The 22791-nt window shown below is 40.9% G+C and overlaps 1 protein-coding gene across 3 annotated transcripts in view; it reads right to left on the bottom strand.

Annotated features, from left to right (window-relative positions):
- Positions 1–1789: 1789 nt before the first annotated feature.
- The window catches only part of stac (SH3 and cysteine rich domain), a 38761-nt gene continuing 17759 nt past the window's right edge, over positions 1790–22791 (bottom strand). For all 3 annotated transcript variants that reach the window (XM_079527279.1, XM_079527280.1, XM_079527281.1), the window contains 8 exons: positions 19832–19913; positions 19303–19409; positions 17697–17781; positions 16431–16498; positions 10664–10755; positions 6957–7008; positions 4807–4944; positions 1790–3611 (listed from right to left, as the gene is read on the bottom strand). In XM_079527279.1, coding sequence (XP_079383405.1) covers positions 3513–3611; positions 4807–4944; positions 6957–7008; positions 10664–10755; positions 16431–16498; positions 17697–17781; positions 19303–19409; positions 19832–19913 — 723 coding nt within the window. In that variant the 3' untranslated portion in view covers positions 1790–3512. The remainder of the gene's footprint in view (positions 3612–4806; positions 4945–6956; positions 7009–10663; positions 10756–16430; positions 16499–17696; positions 17782–19302; positions 19410–19831; positions 19914–22791) is intronic.

The following is a 22791-nucleotide window of genomic DNA, read 5'->3' as shown; positions in this document are numbered from 1 at the left end:
AAAATACAATATTATCCTCTCAATAATCAAGATATTTTAATTGTGTGCATACAATATGTACAATACAATGGTCTTAAGACATTCCATGAAGCTGAGTTTCAGGGTGAGATATCCTATTGTATATACTGTAGTGTGAAACCTTACCACTCAAGTAGGATCTGAACAAGATAGTACTGTATCCTTTGTAGAACATTCTGAGCCAGGAAAGAGGAAACCTGGGGGAGTTTACATTTAAAACAATTCATGAGTTTCAAATGTAGTCCTACACCTGCCATGTTGGGGATCACCACAGGTGTTTCAATTTGTCTGAACGGTCTGATTGGCGTAGAACTACTTAATTTGTTTGCAACACCAACAGGTGTATAACTACGTTTGAAACTCATGAATTGGAGAATCCATTCAGATTAATCTGAAGCAACCTCGTTTCCAGCGTTGATTTTGACAGCACATTTTGATTTAGTTTTAGTGATAGTCTTTTGAATACAATTCCATTTAGTTTTAATCATATTTTAGTCATCTGAAATGTTTTGGTTTTAGTCTAGTTTTACTCGACTAAATATAAAAGTTTAGTCAACAAAATGTACAGTTGATTTTGTCAACAAAAATTTATTTTGGCAGTCCTTGATGACGTCGCAATGTCAGATTTTATACATGGTCACATACTGAAAATAGACAATATACAAGCTTGTAGATCTGCTATTTTCAGAGCGCAACACCCATGCGCAACCAAACATAAATTGACATGTCTTTTGTTATACTGGATCTCACATTTTAGTCTAGTTTTTAGTTATCATGATCATAGCATAGTTTTTAATAAAATGTATAGTTGACGAACATTTTTCGTCATAGTTCGTCAAAAGTGCCCTTTTGGGCACAGGTCTCCACCAGGAGGATAGGAGTGTGTGTGTGTGATGTTTGGCAAAATGTTTAGGAGCAATATAAGTGTGTGTGTGTGTGTGACGTGGCTTGGCCTGTTGTAGCGCCACCATGAGGCTGATTTGAAAACTGTCAAGTGGCATTTCTTCCAAAGCCTAGTGGGAATATGCATGCACAGATTCACCACAATCGGACACTGCGTTGAGTAGTTGTGGCGATTTGTACAAAACGGGTACAAAGCAGGCTACTCCTGAAAAGTTTAGAAGCGAATTGTAGCCAATGAGGGTGGATTATGAGAAATCAAACAAACCCGTCTTGATCACATGACTATGGAGAGCATGTGTACCGATTTGCGTGAAATTTGGATAAAGGAGTAATATTAGAAAATGTGTTTTACATATGTCGGTCTCCTGGTGGCGCTATAAAGAGCAGATGTGAAAAATTCCAGGCAAAGGTTTTTCCTTGGCCTCTAGGGAGTTGGCATACAAAGTTATCCACAGATCCGTGCAGTTAGAGGTAAAAACACATTTCGGCCAGTTATAGCGCCACCATGAGGCTGAGTTGAAAATGTTCATGTGGCATTTCTTCCTCGGCCTAGTGGGAATGTGCGTGCACAATTTCATGGAAATCACACGATGTGTTCATGATTTGCAGCATTTTGTTTGAAACTGAGCACTCCTGCGAACTTTGGAAGCCAATCTTAGCCAATCAGGATGGAGTCTGAGAAATCTGAAAGACCTGTTTCGTTGAATGGCTCTAGAGAGACTGTGTACCAATTTGTGTGATGTTTGGACAAAATCTGTAGGTGTACTGTCCAAAAACTTGTTTTGCACAAAGCGGCCTCCTGGTGGCACTATAACAAGCCGTTCTGGAGTGTGTGTGCAAAATTTGGCATCGACCGGGTTAACGGTGCCGGAGATTAGCTGTTCACAGACGGAAGGACGGACGGACACGGACACACACACACACACACACGGACACACGGACGGACGGAGTGCAAAACATACTCTCTCCCCATGCCTTCGGCCTGGTGGAGACAATAACAGAAACTAAAGCTTGGTCACGCCACTTCATGCAAATGTTCAGGTGCTTCCTTCCTGCACATGGGCCTGCTCCCTGGGAGGCTGGAGCTCACTTCAACAACCCAATGATCATGGTAACACATATTTATTGCAAGTTGAAAATCTGTCTTGAGAGGTTACATTTAAAGCTATAACTAGAAATGTATTGTTTAATGTCTTCAAGGTATTCTCAAGTGTTTGCTTTGAACAGATTCATTAGTTCTGAGCAAACATGCACGCGTGCGCGCACACACACACACACACACACACACACACTGCCAACAAGGCAGCTGTACCGTAACTCATCATCTGCATCTCATTCAGTTGTCTTTTACAGTGATAATACTTAATTATGACAGGACCAGGAGAAATAAAAAAGAACATTCAAATTATTTTCCATAATTATACTTAAAATAAATTGTACTGCATAGGCTAAGCAACTAGACAAGCCAATATCTTGCATAAAATGAGAGGGAAACAGGAATGGGGCTTCTTAGAGAAGACTTTCCCAACTCTTTGTCTCAAGCTCCTCAACACTCCTCCACAGTTTCTGCTGTTCCTGATATTCAGTAAATTGCAATGTTACTATGCTTTATTGGTTTTGTCACAGGGGAATCTGTGACAATCTGTGTGCTATAAATAGTTGATTTCATGAATGGTGAAATAATCAAGGTTACTGTATTATTTTTGCTGGAATCTTTTTCTTATCTTATTAGCTGCTAGTATTAGGATTTATCCAAGAGACAATAAATACACATTTTAGTGCATTTTAGTGCATTATCTACATTTGTATTAAAGCAAAACCTTTGATTTTAATATAATTTGAAACAAATGTAAGAAGTACCTGTAAGAAGTATGCCATTGCATAAATTAAAAACAAACAAACATTCATTGTAAGCAGATGTATACAATTTTGTCTTATGGCAAATTTACACTTTGTCAGAAATTTCGTAAATTCAGTTGAGTTACTCTGTCAATGTGACAAAGTATAAATCAAGCCCTATGCACGTTGAAAGTTGTCTCTTACATCTCTACACATCTCATATATTTACCACTTTAAAGCCTGATCTATTCGTTGTAGGACGGAGAATAAATTAAGCATAATAGGCCCATGCTATTTTTGAGAGTTTTCACCTATTATGACATGCCAAATATAGGGACACATTTAAGCCTGGACGTCTCACCCTCAGAATCACACTGCAGCATGTATTATATGTGTCAAAAGAATAAAACAAGAGTGCAAATAAACAAAAATACCCCCCCCCCCAGGTTCCCATTATATAGTACAACATCCATCAGCTCAGCATCTCTCATCTTAAGGTTGAGAGGAAGGTACCGTAAGCTCAGCCAGTGGCCTAAAACAAGGTCATGTCCACAGGGGCAGAAGCAGCATCACGTTCTGAAATATGGACACAGAGACTCAGTGCTTTCCATGACAGCCATCTTGAAAGTCCCCTCTCCTTTGTCTACGTGATCTCGTCACAGCCTTCATGCCCTTCTCATCTCTTCTCTCTCGCTCTGACTCTCGTCCACTGACATCCTCTCTCTCCACTTCTCTCAGCGTCTCTCTCTCTCTCAAATGTTTTCCAGAACATCACAGGGTACACAACCAATCCTTTTCCCACAGGACACTTTGATGAAGCCACTGCGTTCATCCTCGCAGCTCACACAAATCTGTGGGAATGATGACGATTATAAGGGCAAATATGACTATTAACCACTTAAAGGGATATTTCACTTTCAAAACATATTTTGTTAATTTCATCGTCAACTCAGTCTTATGTGAACACCCCGGACAGTTTTTAAGTTGCTTGATTCAGTATTTAGATATTTTATATTAATTTTAGCTGCCCCGCCTCCTTCTTATACAAACCCATTGTAACTTCAAACTCCCATTTTAACCATAATAGATTAATCAAAAACACCCTTCCTTTTTTATGGTGACTGATATTGTCCTTATAACGTATCAGGATAAGGACAATATCAGTCACAAGAAAAAAGGACGGGTGTTTTTTGAGGAGGCCATGGTTTTTCATTTACTGTTTTTATTTATTCCTCCTCCGGGAACTCACGTATTAGAAGGACAATATCAGTCACCAGAAAAAAGACAATTTTTTAAAAGTGAAATAGTGACAAAGTTTTGCAAAAAGAAAGAAAGAAAGAAAGATCCCAAAATAGGGATGCCAGATTCAAAGTGGTTATGGACAACCGTAAGATTATCAATAGGGGAAACAACAATTCGAGCAGTGGATACTGGGTTCCACAGTGACCCTCAGGGTTCCTTTTGTGGACCCTTACAGGATTGTAACTCTGAGAGTATGCAAATGGGACCAATTGGACCCATAAGTGTCCATTTGGTTCCATTAGTACTCTCAGTTACTATCAGAGTAACGAAGTCCTTGAAATTAAAAATGTTGAGAACTACAGAACATTCTCTTTGTGTGTTTGCTCTACCAGTGTGGCGTAGTAGTGGTTGTTGTTGTGTTACTGGACAGTGCATATTGAGCTTCCTTCAAGAACACAGGAACAGGGCCAGGAACTGAAGTTGTGTTTAGTGGTTTAATCTCAACTGGGGGTTGATTGGTTGCAGGAACAAGTGGTTCAAGCATAGCCATACCAAAACGGCAACGGCCATAAAGTGCTTTGGATAAAAGTGCTACATAAATGCATCATTTACAATTTACAGTTCCAGAATATTCAGTCCTTCTATAGTAACGGCTTGTCCTCAATGATTATTTTGCTCGATTAATCTGTAAGGACTTGGAGTAGTTGGGAAGAGAATAGCACTAAGTATCTGTAATAATAAGTCTTCTAGTTCTGTCCATACCAATAATCTCAATGCACTATAAAAACACAGAGTCAAGACTACCTGTCCTTCCTTTAGAGTGATCTGGTCTTGCTCCTTACAGCCAATGAAAGTCCTGGAACACCTGAACACCTGGTCCCCAGGCCGCAAAGGATGAGCATAGGATGATGGGAAGAAGCCAATCCTGTCCTCTATTAATCCCTGGACAAAAAAAAGACACCAAGCGTAAAAAAACAGAAGGTACTAATACAACTAGTTTCAATGAAAGAATCCCTTTAACTGTAGACAAACAGTTTCATGTAAAGAGGTGATTTGAGATAACTGGTGTTGTTGGCTAACCAATCTAACTCATTGTTGTAACTACAGTATATTATACTTACATTATTACTGCTATTTGTTCCGATACAAACTGAATTTCCCTCTGGGGATCACAAATGATTATCTAAAAAAAAATGTCCACATCATATATAACATAATCACTTGGTACAGTGCTCCGCCCTGGGACTGGGGGTTTGATCCCTGCATGGCTGGGTCATACGAAAGACTCAGAGACTTCAGCATCAAGGATTGGATTGGGGGTAAGGCCCTGCAACATACTAGAGTCATGTCCAGGGGGCGTACTTGTACATCTTGTCCATCAAGCTTGTCCATCCTCATGCTACAGAAACAGGAGATATAGGGCTCCATTTTCGTCTGATCTTTCTAAATACACTGTTTTGGGATTTAGCAGTGGGGAAGGGGTGTTCCCCCACTAAAGTTGGTACCTGTCTAAATCCCTAAAACACCTCCGTTACCCGTTATATTATGCATAGGTGTGGTTTGGGCGTTACAATAATTAAACCAATCACCAGTCCACGTGCCATTGCCTTTAAGAGATCCCTTATCCGTTGCCCGTTATGCCCAGTTCTATATTGCTTCATAGCCTTACGGTCTATAGCCCATGGAAGAGTGTTGCGTTGCTGCCTTGAAGTCTCACTTGTATTAAATCAATTGGATTGGAGTTGCGCACAAGCCAAATAACGTCTTTGACTATACAATTATAAACACAATGGACACAAGGAAGTGGCAGGCACTCACTTCTGCTGATTATAGGAAAATTACAAAGAGATGCGTATAGGAGAATAAGGAGAGATGACGCAGCCTTACTCCAAGGACATCTCCATGTCTACCAAACTAATTTGGCACGGCTTACGGGTATACGTTACGGGTGGTTTTAAACTCCACTATCGTCTTCCCAAATGTGTGTGACCAAAATAGCAATTTAGGGGAAAGCGTGCCAACACGCCCATGACCACACCTCTAGGCGCAAATACCGGTGTCGGCAAAAAAGATAGCGGGTGACGCTTGACCAAAATACCATTAAGGGACAGAGCAAGTTCCTATATTCGTAATTTTCGGGCAGCGGCTGAATTGCGGGCCACGTCTTGGGTAATGGCGGCGACGAAATTGTCATGGCTCAGCAAGGCTTACTACACAGTGCTAAACTGCTAAAGGCCAAACAGCTTGGATGTATCGAATTCCGAAGAATCTGCAGAAAGCATCAACATTGTTAAGATGCATGGATGTCTCTGTAGCCTGGTAGCGCTGCGCTTCCCCTGCCAAGTCACGTTTTGGCTTTCCCATTTCCCTAATTTATCTGCCATGCTTCTCTGTCGTGAGGTTGGCTGTTGTCTTACTAACATCATTTACTGCTCTAATGCCTGTAATTTATCAGTCCATATATCATGCATTCTTGGCTTGGTACAAAATACAATAAAACACTAACGTCACTGATCAACACAGTGGCATGCAGACATGTCAAGGACACCCAAATTCATATGTATTTGGTTGCAGTCCCCATTTGAAAATATTTAGTGGTAGGGACTCCCATAAGAGCATATACATTAAATGTTGACACATATGCTCTTATGGGAGTCCCTGGCACTAATTATTTTTATTTTTGAAAAGGGTTGACACATTTTGTCAACCTTTTTCAAAAATAGCTGAAAAATAAAATACGGCTTAAGTGAAATGTAAGTATAAACTGTTCCTCATTTTGCCGGGGACCTCCTGGATTGGAACCCAGTAAAGGACCCACTTTGAGAACCAGTATGCTCACTGGTTACCAGTAAATGTACGGATATAAAGAAATGTCTGAAATAAGGCTGACAAAACAAACAACTTAAATAAATTGCATGAGTTATAATTAAATACATTACTGACTGCAGACTGACCTTCCACCAGTCATCATTGGAGTCATCAGCCACAATGATTCTCTCCCCAGGTCTGTACAGAAATACAACAAAAATAAGTGCATTATGTGTACTATAAGTGTACTATGGGAAACATAAAAAAGAAAGTCCTGTAGTCTCACTCTTTAAAAGCTATAGAATAACTTAAAACAACAAAACCTTGGACATTTGTTTCACATATGAAACCAGGTTGAGAGGCACATACAAGATTGAGAGGTATGTGCAAATATGCTTGGCAGCCGACATGCAAGTCAATAGATGACATGTCCAAATGGAGACACCCGGTTGAAAGGAAAGGAAAAGAGTATTTTTTTTAATCATCAAGTTGGGGATCTTTTTAGGCTATAGTTCATGTTTCCTGACGGTCTTCTATCATTCTGAAGCTCTTCCGCACCCAGCAGACTCGGGGCAAAATGAATCATAAATACCTCATCAACTCATGTGTCATAATTACTAGCATCTGTTCAAAGCCATGGTGTACTCAACCCATAAGAACCAAAAGAGAGCAGTGGGACAAAAGCTGGGCCCAAATGCAGTTTAGGCTGTTTCCTGTGCTTCCCTCTTGTGGTCCAATTAAAATGCTGACAGTCTTCTGCTGGGAATACTCAACATGACTCAGAGAATGTGGTTTTATGGCAGGTGAGGAAAAACACGCGATGACATTTGATGCTGTAAAATGTTCCTCTGCTGTCAACAACAACTTGATACATGGGACTTCCAGGGTAAGAGCAGGACATTTGTAAGCTGCTGTACATTTTTCCAGCATGCAGTGAAGTTAACACAGCATTCAGTGCTGAAAGGCTCAGCAAAAGACAGACCCTCACTTATACAAGGGGGTAAAAGATGGTTATTCAACAAGAAAGTACATCAAATAGCAGAGCAATCAGTCTGATGTTTAATAATGCAGCACACGTCATTATCATAATCATCATACAGTCTCACAGTAATTGTGTAATCAAAGTGTGAAGCTGCAAGTAGCTACATTTCCATTTTTCAAGAGAAAATGGAATGTTCTGATTAGAGATTTCTAGAACTAGACTGATAGGTTTGGTCAATATATTGACCATTATTTGACCATCATCAGCAATTATGCTGCGCTTATGTGTCCAGATTTTTAACCACTTTAACCATTTCACCATTGAAGCTTTTCCATGTTGGTCTGGATGCATACTCACTATACTGGGATCCTGAGCCTTTGAAATAAACTTTCATCAGGAGAGATTTAGAGACACTTTCAGTGAACTGAACTGTACGAGAGATTCCAATGAATACCTTAACAGACATGATGATTGAAGTTTCTATGGGAATTGTGTGTGTGTGTGTGTGTGTGTGTGTGTGTGTGTGTGTGTGTGTGTGTGTGTGTGTGTGTGTGTGTGTGTGTGTGTGTGTGTGTGTGTGTGTGTGTGTGTGTGTGTGTGTGTGACAGAAGGAGGGAGTGAATGAGGGATAGAAGGAGAATGCTCTCTTTCAAGGGGCTGTTAAAAATCTAATCTAAAATCTATCTATTCATCAGAGATCATAGAGGGCAGAAATTGATGGTCTAAGCTTCAGATTCTTCCATAATAACAATAACATTGTAACAGTCATACTGTAGCCATTGTGCATTGTTGTTCTCTCACATGTTGACGTGAAACAAACATTATCGTATCCTGTGGTGAAGGCGAATGGACAAACAAGCTAATGGAATTGACTGCATTTTTGTCCGTTTTTTGGCCAATGAAACCCAAATCCGACTTCTCCTCCGTTAGCTGCCCCTGTTAAGGTTACTAAAAATAAGATCTTGAACAGAAAACAGGTAATCAGGCCACACTAATTAATAGCCACCTCCAAAAAAGAAGAAATGTTAATAATAATAATTAGGTCTCATATCTCTCATATCTATGACTCATCTCTGAAGCACTCTGATATAATTAATCACTGAATAGCCTGAAATTAGCCTGAGATAACACAAGCAGACTAATGAAAAACAAGTGGATTATACTACCAAAAAAGTATAATATAATAATAATAATAATCTTTATTGTCCCGAAGGATATTCGTCTTCAGTCTGTTCAACACCCACATCACAACCAACACAGAGCACATAACATCAAAAGTGCTAGCCGTGTGATGGCCTTATTGTTCATATCAAGTAGTCATTGGAAAGCTATGCTATGACCAGATAGATTTTCTCCACTGACTATCGACTATCATTCACTGACACCGCTTATCTGTAAAGGTAAATACATGCGCAACACACACGTGTGTGTGTGTGTGTGTGTGTGTGTGTGTGTGTGTGTGTGTGCGCGTGCATGTGTGAGTGCATGTGTAGGTTTGTATGCTCACACATTATGTTGTTTAGCATTCAGAAACAGCTAAGAATAACTGCCATATTAGCATTACAAAGTCAATCAGAAAAGCAACAGTAAAGAGGCTATTCATGGTTAGAATCCGGTGACACATCAGCTCTGAGTCAGAGAACCATAACGCAGTCAAAATACGCCATCAAAACATGTTAATGTCTATTCACAGCTTCATCGCATCGTACGTAAACACAAGGCAATTTTCCTGTTAATAGCTTTATTTTTAGATACCGTGTTTGTTTACATTTTCTCCAACATCATTCATACGCTACCGCAGTTACCTGAGTGAATGCTGGCTAAACATAACTGTGATGCTGGCAGTCATGTCAAGTATACAGTATGTTGAGCCGTAGTCAGTGGTGTAAACATACCCGACCACCAGTATGGTCATTTAAGTCTGCACTGAAGGAGGAACTGGCAGCAACGTATGGCTTCTACTTTGAGTCTGTACGGTAAGTGAGACAGCAAATATACAAACAGATTTATTTTGGATGAGCTGTAAGCATTTGTAATTGTGAGAGATCCAAATAAAGTAATATCAAGTGACTATTGGAGTAATAATGCTTGAATTACTTCATTCAACATATTTAGTTGCGCCACAAAGCGATTATTATTTTTGCAATTTTTTTTATTAGGAAGACATTTTAGATTGGATCCATGGATCCGGATGTTCAAATCTTCAAAAGTTTAATTTAAGAAATAAACCGTACTGGGTTTGGTGATGTTCTATATTGTCTGAATCAGCTTTGTTTGTGTTCGTTTAAGTGTTAAAAGAGTGAAAGCTGTTTCACCGCACAAGCATAATTTGAATGATCAATTTCTAGTCAATGGAGCAATTATTTTAGATTTCTTGTCCATGCACCTTTGGAGTTACATCGTGGCAAGGTAATTACACAACCCAAACCTCTACCAAAGTGCTCTTGCCCTGTAAGTACAATACTCAAGTACGGTAAATGTAGCTGGTTTCTCTTGTAGGCTGTTATACATTAATAGAGAGAATAAAGAAACATTAAATATTCACAGCACAAACGTCCTATTGCTCCACATAAAAAAACTAGCATCCCTATTCTGGACATATCATAATAGGTGAATATTCACCAAATTTAGCAGATCTATAAGCTTACCACGCATTACAAGCTTGTAGATCTGCCATTTTGGGGCGAAAATATAAATGAGAGGACCAAGTAGGTTGGTTACAGTGTTTTCGAAAGGAAATAAGTGCATTAATACTGTGTACATGTACAGTATATCACTCTGCTATCCCAAGACAGTTACAGTATAGACTAGGGTATGCGCGTGACCGGAAGTTATGTGGGAACGCCTACTGAGTGGCAAAAAACAACTGACCTCATCTCCAGGTCGTGGGTGTCCTGGGGAGTGTAGCTGTACAATGCTACATAGGTGTTGAGTAGGTCATCCTCCTGTAACTGTGTTTGCTCCTGCCACACACACACACACACACACACACACACACACACACACACACACACACACACACACACACACACACACACACACACACACATAAATTACCAATATGAATTTTACCATGCTGCTGGTCATGGTCTATTTTCTTGTAACAACATCATAATTGATTCTAGCACTACCAGTCGCAAGGTGGGAAAAAATATTGTTTAGAGTTGGACGAATGCTTAATGTGTTCCTTACTCCTGCACCCGAAGCTGAGAAGCTGAGGGCTGTTTTGTCTAATGGTTCTGGGAAATGTCCTCCAGATACATTACATGTATGTATCTTTTCCTATACTAGCAATCCTGCTAGTATAAGAAAGAATCAAAGGCTCACTTTTTTTTCTTTTTTTACAAGACAATGTGAAAATCTGCTTAATCCAGGAATGTGATAGAGCCATGTCAAAGACATAATGTGACCTGATTTGTACTCACTTGTGTATCACTGAGAATCGCAGATCTACAAGCTACGGTGCGTTGTGAGCTTGTAGATTGTCTATGTTTTGTGTGAGACATGGGTGCACAGTATAAATGAGGAGTAATTTGCCATTGTACAAAATGGCCCCAATGGAGCACCCATTGTGGCCATTTTGACTAGAGGCTCAGTCATGTGTCTCTAATGGGGATCCTTCAATAAACATAAACCCAGGTGGACGAGCGATATGGCTGATGGATGAGGCAAGTTTCCCCGGTAACAAAGCAAACTACTCCATTGAACCAGAATGAAAGGCACAACATCGCCCAATGTCAATTTATTACAACTAACAGCTCACCAGCAGCCTTGAGAGCTACATTTCACCATAGATAAGCCTCTATTGGCCTTTTCGACTAGGAAGGGTAACCCAGAACCTTCCATAACCTACAATTTTCTAGAATCATCTTTATTGTCACAATAAAGATGACAATAAATGCACATTATGTGCATGAGGTTTAGAAATAAGGTGCACTATCAGTGCATTGTACATGAAAGTATCAGCAAGTGTCAAGTTCGACCACAAAAGGTTGCTTTACTGGTATAATTCACCATTAGGTTTCACATGAGGAAAGCAAAAGTTCAACAGTCAACAGTCTTATGGTAGCCGGATGGAAGCTGTTCATAAACCTGGTGCATCCAGCCCTTGATACTACGGTAGGCCACTTTGCCCGGCCGCGGTTGTTGTTGTAGGGGTTTGAACAGTTTGTGGCTTGGGTGGTGTCTGTCCTTGATGCGCTGAGCTTTGACTACGCACCTCTTCTTGGGTGGTGTCTGTCCTTGATGCGCTGAGCTTTGACTACGCACCTCTTCTTGGGTGGTGTCTGTCCTTGATGCGCTGAGCTTTGACTACGCACCTCTTCTTGTACAGTTCTTGGGTGGTGTCTGTCCTTGATGCGCTGAGCTTTGACTACGCACCTCTTCTTGGGTGGTGTCTGTCCTTGATGCGCTGAGCTTTGACTACGCACCTCTTCTTGGGTGGTGTCTGTCCTTGATGCGCTGAGCTTTGACTACGCACCTCTTCTTGTACAGTTCTTGGGTGGTGTCTGTCCTTGATGCGCTGAGCTTTGACTACGCACCTCTTCTTGTACAGTTCTTGGGTGGTGTCTGTCCTTGATGCGCTGAGCTTTGACTACGCACCTCTTCTTGTACAGTTCTTGGGTGGTGTCTGTCCTTGATGCGCTGAGCTTTGACTACGCACCTCTTCTGGGGTGGTGTCTGTCCTTGATGCGCTGAGCTTTGACTACGCACCTCTTCTTGTACAGTTCTTGGAGCGAGGGCAGCTTGCCTCCCATTATGCGTTCTGCTGACCGCACCACTTTCTGTAGGTTTTTGTTTTTTCGGGCAGTGCAAACCAGATGTTTTTAATGGAGCTGTTGTAGTACAATCTGAATCGGAGTCTATCTCCGTACCTTTGGCGGCGAAACCAGTATAGTCAGTATAGCCTTTTTCCTCATGTGTGTGTCCTTGAGCTCCTCCTCGATGTGTGCTGCAAGGAAATTGAACTCGCTGACATTTCCACTGCAGCTACTTCGATGAAGACATGCTCTCTCCTCTGCCTCCAGAAGTTCATGATCATCTCCTAGGTCTTGTGTCAAGTCTTGCTTGGACAATGGTGTTGAAAGCTGAGCGGCAGTCCACGAACAACGTATGTCAGCTTCTTGTCATCCTTGTGCAACAGGACGGTGTGAAGAGCTGTGGCAATTGCATCATCGGTGGATACGTTTTGACGGTATGCAAACTGCCACGTCCGACAAGTCCGACAAGGCAGGTAGTATGGAGCAGATCTATTCTCTCACCAGCTTCTCAAAGCATTTGCTGACTATTGGGGTGAGAGCGACAGGTCTATCAAGTCATTCAGACATGATAGCTTGTGGGTGGGAAAAAAAGTCTGAATTTAAAAAGTAGTATTGCGTACTGTGGTGGATTTGCATAAGTGAAACAAAAATAAAACCAATCAAAACAATTCACACCGTAATTGTTTACATTACAAAATGTTGTGCAGTCTGTGACAGGGTTGGTTTAGAACTTTGCAGTTCAACCTCAAGTGTGGAAATGTGAACTGACAGTGATCCCAAGGGATCACTGTCAGTGTGTGTGTGTGCGTGCGTGCGTGCGTGCGTGCGTGCGTGCGTGCGTGCGTGCGTGCGTGCGTGCGTGCGTGCGTGCGTGCGTGCGTGCGTGCGTGCGTGCGTGCGTGCGTGCGTGCGTGCGTGCGTGCGTGCGTTTGCCTCTCCACAGGCAGTATGCTCCTGTGGAGAGGTGGAGAAGTGATGACCGTATGTCTCATTCCTATGTTCATTACCCTGCAGAGTCTCCGTCTGTCTGTTGGCCCCTCTGCTCTAATGGACCTGTCGTCAGACAGACAAACGGCGTACTGCCAGCTGTGCGCAGCCCAGGCTGATAACCGCAAAACACACAGCGTGCGTCTTCCCTGAAATAGCCGACTGGCCTGGGAGATTGTATTGGGTGTGTGCAGAGGATAGAGGTAAGGGTGGGGGTGTGTGTTGGTCTGTGTCTTCTATGCTTATTTGTTCATTTTTGTAAATGCCAACATGTTTATGTGTCTTTTTCCATTGTTGAATTAGGAGATAAACATGTACAACTAAAAGGTAAACAGGAAATCTAACCTCAAATAGAAAATCTACTGTGAATCTTCCCAGTATTCCACTGTGGTCACTGCCGCAGCTCTCTCACCAAGTAACCACAATGGAAATTGAAAAGAGTGAATGGCAATGAATCGATTCAATATTTATTTCACTTCTACAGGCGATAGTATTGTGTCCACAAGCATCTTACCATTTCTGTTTCACTCACATGAGTATTGCACAGTTAGCTCTGTTTGTGCAGTATAAAATAAATATGGCCCTGTAGTCTCTCAAGCTGGTTTTATTCTTATCGTGTGTGCCAGGGTCTAAGGCAGTATGGGTATGATTTGTACTGACAGAGAAATAGGTTTTTCCTCTTAACTCCTGGGAAATACAGCAGTGATGATGGAGCCAGGCCAAGTGTAGCAAGCTGATGAGGGTCACACAGTAAGAACTGACTGTCTTGGTTCTCAGGCTAGCAAGAGTTCAGTAGCTGGTCAGTCAGTCAGAGGTTTTCTGACCATGCCAGCACTTCCCTCCTAGACTCTGATCTACGGTACACTAAATGCTGACAGCGCAATAAAAAAAAATACACCATATACCTTGAAACATGAGAAAACCTTGAGAAGATGTTTCAAACAATGTGAAATGCACCTTGTTTAAGTGCTTCACATAAACAATGCATTTTCTGTTAAACAACAATTTGCAAATTCTCACTCTTATTTCCATTATCCAAATTCAGTGAGGACTCTATTCTATTGATTCAATTAACATGGAAAGTCTGAATTATATTATCTACTGTAGCTGCAGTTTATTCAGAAGGCTGCTGGTCGAGTCCTTACTAATACTAAGAAAGTGGAGCAAATTACTCCAGTTCTTAGATTTCTACTCTGGTTTCAAAATACTAATGCTTTGAATGGTTTAGGGTCAAAATGTTCTGATCTTGTGCGATATCATGTCATCAGGGACAGGTCTCCTTTATGTTTCTAGAATCAGAACTACTACAGAAAACTACAAGTCTGCTGTATCATTGCTGCTGAGCTGCCTCTTATTTTTCTGTTTTATTTAATATTATTTATTTACTGTATACAAACAACTCTCCTTTTATTGTGTATTTTATATTGATTTGTGTTTGGCCTCAGCTGCCTGACTCAGACGACACATATACTGTAGCTACATATAGCTGCATAAGCATATTGATAACCATGTCAGTCCCTCTGATACTACTGTATCAGAGGGACTGACTGTACGTACAATATGATATGAGATGCAAGTGTGTTCCTGCTCATTCTGTTCTTACTTCTTATCATGGTTTCCATAATCTACTAGGGATGACATAGATCTACTGTCCTACTGTATAGAATGCATGGTAACATATCACTGTTGTGTTGGCATGTGTTCTCCGCGACTGCGACTCACATGGATCTTCACCCACCACCCAAAGGGATTATATGGAGACTAGATGCCTTAGAGATGGTCGCCCTTTTAATCATTGTCTCCACGGACGGAGTTTTGCACTCCGTCCGTGTGTCCGTGTGTGTGTGTGGGTGTCCTTCCGTCCGCCTGTTACCAGCTAATCTCCGGCACCGTTAACCCGGTCGATGCCAAACTTTGCACACACACTCCCTGGATGCCAACGATGAACCTCTGCCCCACATTTTCCAGAACGGCCTGTTATAGCGCCACCATGAGGCAGCTTTTCACATGTTTTACCTAAAACTGCACCGATCTGCGTGAAACGTTGCATGCACACTCCCTAGAGGCCAAGGACAAACCGTTGACCTGCATTTTCCGCATCTGCCTTTTATAGCGCCACCAGGAGGCCGACTTTTGTAAAACACATTTTTTGATATTACTCCTCCAGATTCTGTCCAAAAATCTCACAAATCGTTACACACTATCTCTATGGTCATGTGCTCAAGTCGGATCTGTCCGATATTTCATATTCCATCCTAATTGGCTATAATTAGCTTTCACAGTTTGCAAGATTGCCCCGTTTTGAACAAAAGCCTCAAATCATGAACGCAGCATGCAATTTACGTGAAATATTTCACACATTTTCTTACTAGGCTGAGGAATATATCCCACCCTTTTCACATTGGCCTGTTATAGCGCCACCAACAGGTTGATTTTTGCAAAACACATTTTTGGAACAAAATGCCTCAAAAACATGTTTATATTAATCCTAAACATTTTGCCAAACATCTCACACAGTCCTATCCTCCTGGTGGAGACCTGTGCCCAGAAGGGCACTTTTTCTAGTTACAATTTGTTTTTAACTTTTTTCTGCGGTGTGTCCTGAATAGGTGTTTACTGAATTTGAATGTCCTTCTTTAGCCCCAAACCACACCAATGATTCGGCACGCAACTCCTTGCAACATGCAACTACTTATCAACCATTATCCCTAATGGCAGTTACAAGTTGCATTGGTGTGGTTTGTTTTGTTGCAGTGTGTTAATATGTCTCTCATGATACAATCAATCTTGAATTTTAATTGAACATTTTGGTGTACTTTAAGCACTTAAAGCCTGTTCATCCCCAGAATAGGGATGCTAGGGTTCAAGTGGTTAGGTTGCGAGTTTCTCACCAGTGAATCCTCAGGCATTCTCTCTGGTTGGTGGTATGGCTCTGTTCCATTCTCCATGACTGTGAAAACTAAAAACAGAACAGATCACTCAGTAACAAAACAACACAGAATAATATGTTTTACAATCACTGGCAACGAGATTTAACCACTAAGGCTTCACAGGAATAACAGTTCAAAGTATTGATAATGAAATGTGAGTATGACATATTAAGGTTGGGTTTATAATGCATGAATCCAGCGCAGCGATAGTTCATTGAGACACGGAAGTCAGAAGGTTTATTATATAATCCCACCTTCATTCTCTATCAGTAATTCATTCTGCTCCTTTAAATCAGCCGTCTCTCTCCACGTCAACTCCCTTCACTCTCATTCAGCAAATCCCAAGAATCCCAGCGTGAGGTTTATTTGTCTCCTTCAGGGTATGCTTCAGTTGTCTTTGAAGGATATTGATCAGCCTTCTGTGCTTCAAATGATTTATTTCAATAGCGAGGTCTATGCTCTACCACTCTCACTATAGGTGATGTTTCTCTACATTTGTCTTTGTTTCCTCTTCTTTGACTGCTGCAGGAGGTTGACTGCTGCAAGAATTAAGGGTCAATGATTTGCCCTCCAGTAGGGAGTCTAGGGACCTGTTGTATCAGCAATTGAAAGAGCCCAGCCACCACTACAAAGAAAATACAGAGAACCTAGTTTTCTTTGAGCTCTGCCCTTGGTGTATTCTGTAGACAGCTCAATGAATGAAGAGACAGAAAAGAGAGTCTAGCTCAATGGAACCCAAGGCCTTATTCCTAAATACTTCATGGTGTTTTGGGGACATGCAATTATATGTTGCAACCTTTGCAGCCTCACTTACAGGAAAAACACAATTGCATTTTTCTCCCTCTATGTCACCGCCGCCTGGCTTTTCTTTTCTCCAGATGCACATACTTCACTGTACTGGATACTACTCATACTTCACTGTACTGGATACTACTCATACTTCACTGTACTGGATACTACTCATACTTCACTGTACTGGATACTACTCATACTTCACTGTACTGGATACTACTCACTGTACTGGATACTACTCACTGTACTGGATACTACTCACTGTACTGGATACTACTCATACTTCACTGTACTGGATACTACTCACTGTACTGGATACTACTCACTGTACTGGATACTACTCACTGTACTGGATACTACTCATACTTCACTGTACTGGATACTACTCATACTTCACTGTACTGGATACTACTCACTGTACTGGATACTACTCACCATCATCACTGTGTTCTCTGGATAGTTCATGCCTACTGCTGTGGGCTGCCGCCACTTCCTCTGGAACCTTGTCCAAATCACTGGTCTGCGCACACACGCATACAGAGAGAGAACACACACACACACACACACACACACACACACACACACACACACACACACACACACACACACACACACACACACACACACACACACACACACACACACACACACACACACACACACACACACATACACACAGAGTGAATGAGTGGATGACTTGAACATAACAGACTGCAGCAGGGAGACTGTAAGGTTTGGAAAAGTACCTTAGAAACCGCCACATGTGCAGTCCAGTCTGACTGCATTTGGTAACTATTATCATAACCCCCTCTGGGTGCACATTGTGTCTGTTAGGACTGATTTATACTTAGTTGTCCACTGGTGTCGTGCACCAACATTAGCCAATCTACAAGCTCACAACACATTGCAGCGTGATGTGCAATAAGCTTGTAGATCGGCTATTTCCGGTGCACGACACCCGTGCACAGCTACGTATAACTCAGTCTTAAGCCTGCAAGTGACACACACCCATTCACCAACAGCTGTACTGGACAGGGTGGCCTCAAGCCAACAGCGTTCACATCCACTTAAGAGAGAGCTGCCTATTCCAGCTGCAGATACAGCTTATAATATAAGTGATAAGCTATAAATAAGAGCTTTCATTTTGTGTTACACAAACTAGGGACAGGAGACTGGAGAGTGTAGCCTAGCTCAACAATCTATCCAGTCCATCTAAAGAGCTGTAATGTGAGCAGTCCCACACACATCCCTTTCTTCATTGCCCTATAACCACTACCTTTATTGGTAGTGTTTACTGCTGCACAGTGGCCATATCTAAGGAGAGCATCGACTTTGTATGTCTGACTTGGACTAAACATAACATTCATAATGCTTGCTCTAAACTGTGATAATCTTCTTATCTTAATGTGCCTGTGTATGTGGAAAACTATCCCATTTAATGATTACAACAATACAGTAATTGAGAGAGACTGAGCAGAACTAAGGGACTTGATCTAAAAACTGCAGGACGGGAGTTGTACAGTATGTAACTTCGAGCTCGAATCACCCGGACAAAGACAAATGCAAGAATAGTGGCATTCTGGTCTGTGTTCTGTACTGTTCTGTTCTGTTTTCTATACATCCTTCCCCTACCATTTTAAAATACAGTAGCATAAATGGGCCATGAAGTCCAATAGGTCTGTAACCCCTTTCAATTTGGCATCTCTATTTGTCATTACAGGTGACATTTTCAAAACTTAATCTACATGTTTACAACCACTGCGATGCGATGCATTGTGAGCTTGTAGATTTCTGTTTATTTCTGTTTATTGTGCATCAACAAAGTATAAAAAAGTGCTTCATCAGTTAATCAGACTAATTGATTTATTTGGTTGTAAAAAAAAAAAAAAAACTATTCAAATTTTGTGTTGATTTGTTGACATACTGTATTAAAAAAAGTAAAGAAGAAATAAATCACAGTTCTCCATTATTCAAATAATAGATAGAATAATCGCTAAGAAAGTCATCTATAGTTGCAGCTAAACCTCTGAATCATACTTACTGAGAGACTGTGAGGGGACTCAGAACCACTGTTTCTCTTGGCCTTCTGTGCCAGCGATGTCCCCATCCTCAGAGCCTCGTACACAGGGTCCACCTTATTACCACAAGCTAGACAACATAGAGAAATACGAGCAGCTATAAGAACTATGATGTGTTGACAAAAGGTAGTGTGATGTCTCATTCATACAGGTTGATGCATTTGTTTGTGGTGAAAGTTCTACCTCGTTGCGAATAAAATGTGTTTATCGCCACATAAAATCTGCATTCTGTGTGGACGTTTTCATGACACAAACAATAGTTTGAAGAAATTTTTTTTTTAGTGAATTAATTTCACAAAAAAAGAAGAGAAAATGCTCCTGGTGTGTAAGAACATTTAGACTGACAGAAAGTGTCACTTGGATAATGGTTAGACTGGAAGAATGTGTCACTTCACTTGGATAATGGAATTTGCTACTGCCCACTTCAATGCATTTCATTTTGGTGGGTTGAAAGTTAAACTTTATCACAGAAATGAAGATGACTGTCCTCACCAATGGGCATGACTTCCTTGATGATCCCAAACTGTTCCTGAATCAGTAATGGGGAGCTGTAGTATCGTCGAAAGCCCTTTGGCTGCAGAAGGCAAAGAGAAGGGCAACAGAGGGAAGACAAAAGAGGGGATGGGGAGCAGACAGAGCCATTACATTGAGGGATGGATCAATATATAGAGCCACAGACAGCTCAGTATCCTGACACTAAAATACATAAACCCACTGGTAATGTGCTGTTAAATCTCAGCTAGTCTGGACAAGGGACTGCTCCTCCAGCCAGCAATGCAATATGCCTTTCATTTTTCAGCAGGCTAACTCAATCAGTCCCAGGCCAGTGACTCCGTAAACCTAAAACAATTTGAAAAGAAAGCTAACAACTATTGAATCATAGCTTCACAGTCCATCCTGCTGCTCACATTTTATCATGCCTTGAGTAGTATCACTATTACCCTCCCTGTTTACTTATTTTAGTTTTAGGTGATCATGTTATGCAATGTAGAGATTACCAGCAATAATATAATGATGACATATTATGCAAAGTACATTTATAAATTATAATATTAAAAGAAAATACAGCATCTAATGACTTTAAGAAGTGACCACCGATTGAGAGTGAGCTGGTGCTGAGTTGTGGTGACGGATCGAAAGAAATTGAGTACGTAGTATATAGAGTGTAAGTTGATCCCTAATTTATACGTTGCCGGACGACCTTGTCTTACGGTAAAAATGACATATTTTAAACTGAGATATAGTATGGTACCTTTAGTTCCACCTGCTAAAGTTACTTGCATGTCATCGTGCAAGTTCACATAAGGACAGGCTTCAAGCCTTTATCATTTATCAATCCGTTATCTATCTGTACACTACACACTGCCTCCTATCTCATTATTCAATTGATCAATGTTGAGTTCTTCTCACAACCAGCAAAAAATGACAGATGGGTAAAATTCTCCTCTATCCTCAGATGAAGTCAGCTCAGCACAGAGGATAATGTGATAAATGTAACTTAGCCTAAAATTTTCAGTGATTAGATGTTCTTGGATGTGCTGCTGCGAGTGCTGGGTAAACAGTCAAACAATGCTGAACATCCAAGAAGTGCTGGAATTTTTAGATATAATTACAATGCTGTGTTTTCATCTTCTTTTTTGTTAGCTACACATTATTGCAGACACACACTATACAATTTTATTTTTACATCAAAATAAGAGTAACTTCACATTATAAAATGCTCTACATCTTGCTTGAGGCTTCTGATTAATTTATTTTTATTCTCATAATCTGCTTTATTTTATTTTTATCACATTTTCATTGTATGTAAATGTTCCTTTATAATGTGTTTAACACTTTGTTTTAATGCTTTAACTGGTTTGTGTAAAATACTTTGAATTACCTTATTGAAATGCTATACAAATTAATTTGGCTGGCCTTGCTTACACTGCCTCCCTCTGTTTGTTTAAGTTTGGCATGATAAACATTTGTGGTAATCTGCATCCCTAATAGCCCTGATTAATTCTCCATTTTGCAACACTGATAAAGAGAAGGCTAAAATAAGCAACCCTTGAGTTGTTTGAGCTCTTCTCGAGAGCTGAGCTGTCAGGCATTCAAGGGTAAATTCATTAAGGAAAGGCGGAAAAAGAGATGCTTAATGCTGCTTAAATGAACATCACCTATTTGTTGCGTGGCCTTTCATCCACCACACACTGATGCGATCATTTAACACCATTTCTCAAGTTGCATTTGAGAAATACAAAACAATTTTTTGTCACCTAATCATTTTCAGTTGTTTTGGCGTAAGTTATCTGAGACAAAGGCGAGTGTTATAAATATCACGGTCACAGAGTTATATAGATCCATTTTGAGAGTCTAAATAAAATAAAGTCTCTTTTTGTCTACGGTTCTCAGGCCAAGAGAAATAAGCACGGATGTAGTGTCCATGTTTAGAGCGACCCTAATTTAGAGCAGTACTCCACTGGGACATTTTCCATTTTTATGTGTGACCCCTCAACCTCATTTTCCACTCCTGAAAGCTGATCCTATCACCAACGAAGGCTCATCCTCAAAGCATTATATGGAAAAAAGTAACAATCGTAAAAGAGGGAGAATTATTTGTCTTGCTGTGTCTCGTGTCCCATGTGGAGTTTCAGGGTTTCGGTTGATCAAATTATCTCAATCACATAAAGGCTACAGTGGATGAGAAAAAACATTACAACTCACCCTGAATTCAAACAATCCCCAGGAATGCTCCTACTACTAATACTACTAATACTGTATATGAAGGGTGGTGTTGCAAAGGTTGACACGGAAATTCGCATCATCACGATTACGAAAAAGATTAATTTCCCAGCCCCCAAAAAATAGAATAAAATTATAAGCTCTCCCTATTTCCATGTGGGACATATGCATTTGAATGACCTAAGCATGATTTATGTGTCTCACACCGCAAATAGCTGATCTACAAGCTATTTGCGGTGCCTGGTGCACATCACCGGCACGCAGTTACGTAGAACTCTGGCTTAAACAGTCCCAGTTCAGTAATGACTGCCAGTGTCTTGGACTGCGATAGAAGATGGGAAAATGACGAATGCTTCTTGGCACAGGCCTTTGTGAGCACCCCCAACCACACACGCACACGCACACGCACGCACGCACGCACGCACGCACGCACACGCACACACACGCACACACACACACACACACACACACACACACACACACACACACACACACACACACACACACACACACAAAACCCCCATGGACCAATACCAGAACCAAAATGGTTTCATTATGATGCAACACCACATATGGGGAGAGAAGAGAAGACGAAGAAGAAGGCTACATACAGCGCACAGAGAGAGAGAGAGAGAGAGAGAGAGAGAGAGAGAGAGAGAGAGAGAAGAGAGAGAGAAAGAGGGAGAGACGTGCTGATTATACATTCAATATAAATTATTGGTAAAAAT

This window comes from Electrona antarctica, assembly GCF_951216825.1.
Source record: "Electrona antarctica genome assembly, chromosome: 18".
Taxonomy (NCBI): Eukaryota; Metazoa; Chordata; class Actinopteri; order Myctophiformes; family Myctophidae; genus Electrona; species Electrona antarctica.
Note: the sequence above shows the minus strand (reverse complement) of the source record. Positions and strands in the feature narration are given on the sequence as shown.